This window comes from Ipomoea triloba, chromosome 4, assembly GCF_003576645.1.
Source record: "Ipomoea triloba cultivar NCNSP0323 chromosome 4, ASM357664v1".
NCBI lineage: Eukaryota > Viridiplantae > Streptophyta > Magnoliopsida > Solanales > Convolvulaceae > Ipomoea > Ipomoea triloba.
The window spans coordinates 10771192-10781953 of NC_044919.1; the positions used below are offsets into that span (position 1 = coordinate 10771192).

A 10762-nucleotide genomic window follows, 5' to 3' on the forward strand; every position below is an offset into this window, starting at 1 on the left:
TGAATACTTGCTTTGCTCTCTTGTTACTACAACATGCTCAATTCCAACCTTGCACTTAGTGACATTGTACATGACATGTGTGATTTCTATTCCTTAGTGTAAAAACTTATTAACTTCCAAATTTGCCATCCGTGAAAGAACTATATACTCGGGAGTGATCCTAAATCTTTGACACACAAACACACATTTGTCAAAACCCTAGCCACCTCATGTTGTTACACTACTCCCCATCGGCCAGGACCCTATCAAGTTATTTTTCAACCCAATGTGAATCCCCCTTCCCTTTCCCCACGTAAATGGATAGTCCACCGTAAGTAAATGCTCAAGCCTACACTACTCTACTACTTCCCTAGACCCCCATAACATAGCTTTAGGATGATCCCGGGACCCCCTTTTTTTTATACTGATATGCACGGTCATTAAAGTATTAAAAAAATATAAATATATACAAACAAAATAAAAATACAAAAGAAATTAAAAAAAAGAGTGAGGGCAAAACATGAAAAAATAATTTATCTTTATTTTGTCGTTGATGAATAGTACTGCACTATATTTGGCCCAACACTATTAATCAACGATAAAATATATGCTCATTTACCGTTCATTGGAGCTCTTTTGCACCAAAATTTTACATCATAAGAGCATCCCTATCAGTAATTAATATTGGGTTTATGTCAGAATTTATGCCACAATTTTTAGTATCTATTCAAACATACTTTCTCAACCTATTGAAGTATAAAGAGTCAGTATCGCCTCCACTGAGACTCCCAAATGGGAGAGCCATTACTTTGCTATATTTTTTTCTTCCCTTCTCTTTCCTAATTACACTTACAACAATTTTTAAAAACCCGTAAAATATCTCCACTACTAAGAATGCCTCTAATAATATTTTGGCGTGTGATTGGATTTGATAGGGGTCAAATGTATTTCTTCACGTGTTTCCAACAATCAACATGACAATAGCGTTATTACGAAATTGCCCTTAGAATAAACTTTGCTAGCTATCCATTCATTCATTAACTTGGCTCATTCACTCCTCGTTCCCCCGTTTTGGGTAATCTAACATTAGGGTTTGGGCATCGGCGAATTGCTTGTCCTTCATGGCAGATCGCAACAGCAATTCGGCGGCGGTGACGGCGGCGGCGAAGCCGATATGGGTGAAACATGCCGAGGAGGCCAAGTTGAAGAGTGAAGCCGAGAAAGCTGCCGCCGCGAAGGCTGCCTTCGAGGCTACTTTCAAAAACGTTGACCCCTCAACCGTAGCTGCTGCCGCAGCTTCGGATAGTGATGACGAGGAAGAGGAGGACGAAGAGAGGCTGGCCAAGAAGCCGATCGGCCCTTTGGACCCCAACAAGTGCACGGCGGCCGGCCCTGGCATCGCTGGCGGGACGGCCTGCGCTCCCTCCACGTTCACGGTTGTTACCAAGGACGCAGACGGTCGCAAATTGCTCCACGGTGGGGCGCAGGTTAAGGTTAAGGTTGCTCCTGGAGTGGGAGTTGGCGGCTCCGAGCAGGAGGGGATTGTTAAGGATATGAATGATGGGACTTATAGTGTGACCTATGTGGTTCCCAGCCGAGGAAATTATATGGTTTATGTGGAGTGCAATGGGAAGCCAATTATGGGTAGCCCATTCCCTGTTTTCTTCAGCACTGGTACTTTTCTCAACATTGTCTCTCATCATTAGCTTTAGATGCAAATATGTTTAAGTACTTCTGAGCATATTGATGATGGTTAATTGTTTAGTACTGACAATGGGGGGTTTGAGCTTGAGTACTACTATACAACATTTAGAGAGCATTTTCAACTGGTTTCTATATTTAAAAATGTAAGATATAAGTTAGAGGTTAGTTTAATTTTTACTTGGGATGGAATGCAGTTGAAACCTTGATTTAATTTTTTTTTCTTGATGAATATTGCTAGATTGCTAAATCTAAATGCTCCTTAATTGGCTTTATTGTTATGACCTTGTAGCAGTTTGGGTCTCTCATGTGTGGCTACTACACTGTAATATATCTATAGGTTTCCATCTGTTTATAGACTTTATACTTATGGTTTCTAATTTTTCTATTCTTTTAATAAGTAAAAGTTTTATTGGGTAATGTTGGGGTGGTTTTTTATGGTTTAGGAACTTTCTTAAGCTTCTCTGTTCTTGGTATATCTGGGTTGCAATCTTAGACTTGCACCAAGCCGCTGTAGTGAACTCTGCAAAAGAGTTGCAGTTACAGAGAACACCAGCAGTTTGAAGTTCCTCTATGTTACTTATGGTTTCTAATTTTTAGTTTTGTTGAGAGTTTGATCCCGAATAATAGCAGTAGGAAAGCCAAGCCATTTTACAATTTACACCGTAGGTGACTACAAGAATCCTTAGCAAACATCCATATCCAAATTTCATCAGTCAGCCAATCCACAAATATTCTCTGCCAGTATTATGCTGGAGATTTTGCTCAGTGTTGGCTTTTAGTAATGTGTCGGTAGGGATACACTGATCTGTGTGAGGCCTTGTCTTTTTAATTGCTGCATTGATTGATTATTCCCACTTTTCACTTGCAGTGGTGTTTTTATATGAAAAATGAAACTGAATTTCAATTAATGTTATTCCTTCTGTCCAAAAATAATAGTCATCTAGGAAAGAATGCCTGATTTAGGTGAGTATATTTAGTGTAGTTTGAATAATCAATTAAGTGGGTAGAATTCCAATTTTGCCCATTATAACTGATGGATAGCATAGTTATTTTTTATTGCAATTTCAATTTAAAAGGATATTTTTGGTATTGAGGCTTTACATATTATTAAATTTATTATTATGAAAGGTGACAGCTTTTGTTGGACACCCCATTGCAAGGAGAACAGTTATTAGTGAGAGGAGGGAGTAGATTTTATAAATTGGAAAATAATTGCATTTGGAAATGTTCTCTAGTTTTCCGATTGAAAACATAAACTTCAAAACTTTTAGAAAACTAGAGATGGAGATTGGAGAATGAAAAATATTTTCTGTAACTCAATAGGTCCTCAGTAATTCCATTAGTACTCTGTCATGTTAATATGGCTTCACCTTCAACTCATAATGATTTTGGACTTCTATAACTTACTGTAAAATGTTTGATAGTAAATTATTCACTAGGCATCATGTATTGCTTGAGGAATTTTCTTTTTTCATTATATCAGGTACATCTACGGGAGGGCTATTGGGTGTAGCTCCATCAACTACATTTCCAAATATGGTTAATCAGACAATGCCAAATATGCCAAATTACTCTGGTTCTGTGTCTGGGGCAGTTCCTGGATTGCTTGGGATGATTCCAGGTATTACTCCAGGAGCATCAGGTGGGGTCATTTTACCTGGAGTTGGCTTGTCGCTTGGGGAAGTTTGTCGTGAATATCTTTATGGTCAATGTGCAAAAACTGATTGTAAATTCAATCACCCCCCTCACAATCTTCTAATGACTGCTTTAGCTGCCACAACCAGCATGGGAACACTTAGTCAGGTTCCTATGGCACCTTCTGCTGCTGCAATGGCTGCCGCTCAGGCAATTGTTGCTGCACAAGCACTTCAAGCCCATGCTGCTCAGGCACAGGCCCAAACTCACTCTGCAAAAGACTCTTCAGGTATTGTCTACTCTGTTTATTCTTATTTGTTCAGGGACTTTGCACCTACACAATGTTTCAACTCAATGGAAATATTCTATGACACCTATCAATAAGAAGTAAAGAGGAGAGAGAATGCTTTTTTTAATTATTTATTTTCGTTCTAAGTGCTGTAATATCTTACATTTTTCCTTTACTAGATTCACACTCATGTTGTACTACCTAGCTGTAGATTCCAAGACTTCCTCTTTGTTTTTCTACAGTGCCATATTTTTTTGCTACTAAAAACTGTCTTTCTATCTTGATTCTTTTACTTATTAAGTATTTGTTGTTGCATGTTATGGTTCAATTATGACTGCATACTTACTATTGGTTTCCTGTTGATCAGCTGAGAAAGAGACAAAGGCCAATTCCCTTAAGAAAACTGTGCAAGTTAGCAACCTCAGCCCACTGCTAACAGTGGATCAGTTAAAGCAACTGTTTGGTTTTTCGGGAACAATTGTTGAATGTAGCATTACTGACTCAAAGCACTTTGCTTACATAGAATACTCAAAACCAGAAGAAGCAACTGCTGCTTTGGCATTGAACAATATGGAAGTCGGTGGTCGCCCATTGAATGTTGAAATGGCCAAACAACTTCCTCCAAAACCAGCCATTTTAAATTCATCTACCACTTCTTCTTCTTTGCCTTTGATGATGCAGCAAGCTGTTGCCATGCAACAGATGCAATTCCAGCAGGCTCTGCTAATGCAACAAGCATATACTGCTCAACAGGCAGCTAGTCGAGCTGCAACCATGAAGACTGCTACTGAACTCGCAGCTGCTAGAGCTGCAGAAATTAGTAAGAAACTAAAGGCTGATGGACTTGTCACTGAAAGCAAGGAAGAAGATGATAAATCCAAGTATGTCATGCTTGTTTTCTCCAAAGCATCTAGTCTACATAAATCAACTTTCATTTTTATCCCTGAATATTATACTTCTCTTTTATACATCCTCATATCTAATTGAAACAAAGTAATGTTTTTGTTGATAAGAATAGTTTGGGTTATGTAGATCTTTAAATTTGTGATTTCTCATGTGTACTAAATATATTCACTCCTTTTATACACTGAAAAAGTCACGTTTAAATGGGATGGGGGCCTTCGACGTGAATCCTGATGTTAATGCAATTAATAAATTATGGGGGGCAGGAGCATGTCTTTAAAGAATCAATTTATGGAAGTGATATATTTTTGCATAAGTGATTAATATGCCTGTAGTGTGATTGTTAATTATCTACTATGATTCTGTTCCATGGATTTCTTAAGGTATTTTCTGAATTTACTGTATTTTTCTGTGGTGACTGCTAATTCCATAGGTCACAATCTGATACTCAAGCCAGGTCCAGGTCAAGATCCAGATCCAGGTCCAAATCCAAATCCAAGTCAAGATCTCCCATTAGTTATAGGCGAAGGCGAAGATCTCGCTCTTTCTCGCCCCTGCCACGACGGTTAAGAGGGAATAGATCCAGGTCACCACTAAGATCCCGCCATTATTCAAGCTATGAGGACGAGCGCCTATCATATAGGGATAGTAGGCATGCCATTGACAGAAGTAGAAGGAGGGATTCTGGTAGATCATATGATCTCCGTTCACCCGTTTCAAGGAGAAATAGGAGCAGGAGTTTAACCCCTCGAGCTAGAAAGTCATATCGGGATGATTCAAACTCACCAAAACGCCATCAGGAAAGTCCAACGCACAGGAGACGGTCTTCTCGTGCTGAATCTAGGTCTCCAGAACGTCGAAGGAATAAATCATCCCTCAAGAGTGATGGAAATAAATCAAGACATAGACGGCGATCAAGGTCAAACTCTGTGGAAGTCAATCATCCCTCCAGTGATAAAGTTGATGATGAAAAACAAGGAAAATCCAAGAACAAGAATGAGAGACACTCGAGGTCAGTCTCACCACAGGTTGAGCCGGATGGACAAAATAGATTGTCCCCTAAAATCTACAATGAAAGCAAACCAAAGAAAAGGAGAGACTCAAGGTCCAGATCACCAGAAGGAAAACACCCTTCTAATAGAAACAGAGAAGAGAAAGCTAGAGCTAGATATAATGATGATAGAAGGTTCTCTAGGTCACGGTCTAGATCCCCTGAAGGAAAACATTATACAAGTGAGAAATTTGATAGAAACAAAGAAGAGAAACCTAAGCATCATTCTAGAAAGCATTCCAGATCAAGGTCTAGATCTCCCACTGAGAAACACCACTCAAGTAGTAAGCTGGACAGGAGTAGGGAAGAGAAGTCAAAGCGCCATGATAGAAGGAGGTCCAGATCAAGGTCAACTGAAGCTAAGCGGCAAAGAAGTAGCAGGAAATCTCCAAGGCATTCAGATGAACGCAGATCAAGGCATCGAAAACGGTCAAGGTCTAAATCTCTGGAAAGCAAGCATGGATCTGAAAATAATGATCTAAATGGAGGAAAAGATGAACTCACAAGGCATGCCAATGAGAAGCCTGGAAAGTTAGATGGCATCTTGGAAGCAAATCTGCATAGTTCTGATTCAATGGACTTGGATGATGATAATCTTCATCATGGGGATCATAAAAAAAGTGTGAAACCAGAGGGCAGTGACAATGAAGGATCTGAGTTCAGCAATAGGGAACAATATCATCCTTAAATACTGTAATTTGAATATAGAGATACTGGTGATTAGAGGAGTTTCTTCCATTGGAGTATTGGACACTGATTCAAAGCTTTCTGATTCCATTTGTGTGAGGGCCAATTTTGCGAGCAATGTGACAGCAGATTGTGTTGAAGCTTAGGTTTTGAGGAACCAGATCCTAATTTGTACAAGAGAGGGCTCCCATAAGAGATGTAGTGGTCACTTTTGATTACTCGCTGTTCGTGTGACAATTTCGCTGTGTTTGCTTTGTATTGCAGGTGGTGGAGGCAATTTGGAACCTGATGAAGCAATGATTGTTGGTATTATATTCAACAATTGTCTTTGAACCCTTGTGGATCAACTGTGCAATGTTTTTTTAGCAAACTACTTTATGAGTTTGCTGTATGGTGGACTATTACCTCTGTCAAGAGGTAGTGAATTTCTTAATTGTATGCCCATGTAAGGATTCTGACTGCTTATCTTATTATGTGATCTACTGATCTCTATAATTTGCTAAGAATGTTATTTTCATTTTTCATCTTTTTATTTCACTGCCTTTTGAGAACCCATTATCTTCAGTTGGGTTCTGAGTTTTTGAGTTAATCACATATCCTTTCACATATTACTGCCATTGTAAACATATATATGTATGTTAGCATATTGCATTTTTTCATAAATGTCATTTGTGTTGGATGGGCCTTTTGTTTTATTTCTTTGGTCTGCATGCATTTGAAAATAGATACTGGAAGACTTGTGTGGGTGTTAAGTAGAATATTGTAGGCTTCAGTTTTATTTCTGCTTAGTAGCTTGGCTGGCCTGTTACATTCCAAAAAAATGCAGGTTCATGCTGGCTTATGTGGGCGCTTTGTCAAATGAGTCAAACAGTTTATCTGATTGTATATGAAGGTATGCTGTTGCAGTGGTCGGCTCTTCAGGGCTTTTTGCTATGCCTTGCACTATTATTTGATATTGGACATGAGCTGAAAGTTTTTTTTTATCACAAGCATTAATTTTAAGCTTCTGATTATTTTTAATAATAATGGGCCTTGGTCTTCTCCTAATCTTTTACTTTTTTTTTTTGGTCCCTTTTTTCTCTTTGTTTTTTTTTTTCCTTTTTTTTTGTTTTTTATTTTTTATTTTTTGTTTTGTTTTATTTATCTACAAGTGTTTGGTTAGGTAGTGAATGCAACCAGGTATTGCTGAGACGGGTAGCATCACCATGCTCCTTGAATCCAAGTATGTCCCGAGTTGCTAGGTTTCTGTTCTTAAATTTATGGTGAAAGTGAATTGCTATTTTCTAACAGGTAATTCTCATTAAAGCATTGGATTTAATCATTTAGTTGTATTTGATGTAAAAAGAATGACATAGTGTATAGCTTGCCAGATGCTTAAGCTATTATGGAGCATTATATCAAGACAACTGGCTTACCCTGTAATAGTGCAACTAAATAGGTTTTACTCAAATAGAAATAGTCCCTTCTTGCACTGTGGTCTAACCTTTACGGCTTTACTCCTTTCAGTCTTAACATTTCTAGTATATGTGTATGTCATTATAAATTTTAGTTGCTTAGTAGTTGTAGTCCTCAGTCATCAAATTTCAGTTAAAGTAGTCCAGTTATTTGATAAGTTGACTCATACTATACTGTTATTTGTCATCCTCGAGTTTGTAATTTTTGTTAGATTCAATACTTAAACTAGTAACAATTCAAACTGATTTCTTCTTCAACTCAAGTCATCACCTAAACATCTGTTCATGTTCTCTCATTTGGTTTCTGGGTAGTCCTGGGTAAAAGGATCGGGAGTTCTATCCTGGTACTTGATTTAAAAAGTGGTTCGACCAGTTGTTGTACATTGTTTCATTTGCCTTTGTAGTCTTTTGTTTATATATATGTATATATAGCTCTACCCTACCTCTCCCCCCACTCTTGTATGTCCCTTTGCCCCATTATATTGTTTTGTTTCTTTAAGTTATTTCTTTGTTTTTTTTTCCTTAAATTTGTGTTTCTTAAAATTCTCTCTACAAAACAAAAGTTGAGTGGTGAGTGGGAAGTGGAGGCAAGTGATTGTTTTGGGTGTAGACACTATTGTTTTGTAGTGTTTGAAATTGTGGGACAAGAATGTCACTATAGCTTGTGAAAAAGTATCGGGTGACTTTACCGTTGACTTGTGATGGGTAATGAAATGAGGAATGTGGCCTAGCCTTTTTTTATTTTATTATTATTTTTATTATTTTTATTTTAAAGTTTATATTTTAATAATAATTATGTGATTTGTCTATGACGATGCTTTCGAATCAAAACGTGTAGCACATAGGTAAAGGACACAGGAAAGTTGGACTTCTAACACTCACAATAATCATTGTGAAACTATGAAGTGTTAGATTACAGCTCTTTTAAATTTTACACGTAGAAACTTCACAATTTTTCTTTATTAATTTTTGTTTTTAGGGAGGACCCATGAAAAAAGAAAACTCCATCCATTATTAAAGAAGAGATTAGCTAATAGAAGAAAATTAAAAAAAAACATAACCTTTCAAGAGGTGTAAAGTCAAATTAAGGCGAAGATCTGGAACATTATTTGCACATAGAAGAATATTTAATAATAATAAATTATTATTATTATTATTATTATTATTATTATTATTATTATTATTATTATTATTGTTATAAAAATAATGATTATCTTTCAAGAGAAATAGAGCGGTGCATATTAAGATGATCAACGATCATTAGACAAATATCTTATACAGTTATAATTTGAAAAGTATGATATACAATAAAGACTTTTAGGCGTAGCCAAATTGGTGAAGGGATACATACCTATGCAAATGGCAAACATCAGTTTCTAGGCTGGAATTTGGGGGACAAAATGGCTCAAAGAAGATGGTTTCTCCAATTTAATTGAGTAGGGCATCAATTGCAATCATACATGGAATCTTCTCAGTGCAATTCTCTAAATACTAAATTCCTTCGCTCCCAATACTAAATTTCTTTTTTATATTTTCATAGAGAATCTTTGTATTTTTGTTTATTTATTTCACATTATCTAAACATTCATTTTTTTATAAGAAAGAGAAAATTAATTCATTCTAGACATTACAAATAGAGTTAATACCACAAATGGTCTTCTGACTATTAGGCTAGTACTTCTTTTAGTCCTCGACTTTCAATTCAACCACAAATGGTCCTCTGACTTTCATTTTTGACAATAAATAGTCTTCCGTTAAGATTTCTGTTAAATAGGTGTTAAATCTAAGGGTAATATCGTCAAATTGATTAATATTATTATGATTACTTCTTTTTGAGAATTATATGACACCATAATTAATTTCAAACATTAATAAATATTAAGTTAATAAATATAATAACAAAATGGACGTGACAAATCACATAAATGAACAAAATAAAAAAAATTCCATGATTAATGTTCGCAATTTGTACTTGATTAATTATATTAATTCAACGGTGGCGACCTTCAGTTATGTCCCAAACAAAATATTTGATCGATTAATGAAGAGTGAAAACTATTAATCATCCATGTATGAACAACCATGAAAATTATGGAAACAAGGTTTAAAAAAAAATTCTTTCATTTTAATATGTTGGTTAAATTAAAAATAGATAGCTCTAATATTAAATTTTCATTTTGTACGCATAATTACAAGAATAATGTGTATTGTCTTTTTATTTAGAAGTATTTATATTTGTTAATTTTTCAATTATGTTTGTTGGTGAAAAAATGTAAATATTTTATTTTATGACAATTATATATATCAATTTGACGATAATACCCCTAGATTTAACACATATTTAACAGAATTTTTAATGGAGGACTATTTGTGGTCAAAAATGAAAGTCAGAGGACCATTTGTGGTTGAATTAAAAGTCGAGGACTAAAATGATTACTAGCCCAATAATCAGAAGACCATTTAATAATAGGAGGGTTGGATAACCACTCAAGCAATCAGACATAGAAACGGATAACATCTACACATTCATAATCACATCTATTTGACAATTCATTGCTATTATTTCTAACTCGGACTTGACTGTATGCTAATTGGAGAACCCTTATTCCAACTACCACTGCTACATTTAAGTTCGAAGTCAAGTTTGAATTTACTAAATATATGCCACTTTGGAATGATGTAATAACATATCACTTTTAGAATAAATATTTGTATAATTTAGACTAGTTATTGTTTTTCTCAGATCATTGTGAACTCCACAAACTGGTCTGCAGTTCGTAGAGCCACCATTGACGACTATACCTCCCTGCATAGTTGCATTGTTTTAGAAAATATCTTAGTTTGTTAGAAAAATTAAAGATATGATGTTGCTTAGCCTAGTACCCTTTGGCTGGGAAAAGAGCATAAATATTGAATGTACCTTTTTCCAATATATATATATATATATATATATATATATATATATATATATATATATATATATATATATATATATATATATATATATATATATATATATATATATATATATATATATATATATATATATATATATATATA

General features: G+C 35.5%; 1 protein-coding gene across 4 annotated transcripts; it reads left to right on the forward strand.

Moving 5' to 3' along the window:
- The first annotated feature begins 1033 nt into the window (after positions 1–1033).
- On the forward strand, positions 1034–7948 carry LOC116015013 (serine/arginine repetitive matrix protein 2). Of its 4 annotated transcripts, XR_004097531.1 has the most exons (7): positions 1034–1653; positions 3167–3607; positions 3975–4488; positions 4944–6693; positions 7075–7140; positions 7411–7538; positions 7611–7948. XR_004097531.1 is itself a non-coding variant. In XM_031254996.1 (4 exons), the coding sequence occupies exons 1-4, from the start codon at positions 1101–1103 to the stop codon at positions 6247–6249; spliced, it is 2814 nt and encodes a 937-aa protein (XP_031110856.1). In that variant the 5' UTR covers positions 1034–1100; the 3' UTR covers positions 6250–6780. The 4 variants fall into 4 exon arrangements, 1 of the variants encoding a protein (XP_031110856.1); XR_004097530.1 differs by having other exon boundaries at positions 7400–7727; XR_004097528.1 differs by having other exon boundaries at positions 7411–7727.
- The last annotated feature ends 2814 nt before the right edge of the window (positions 7949–10762 follow it).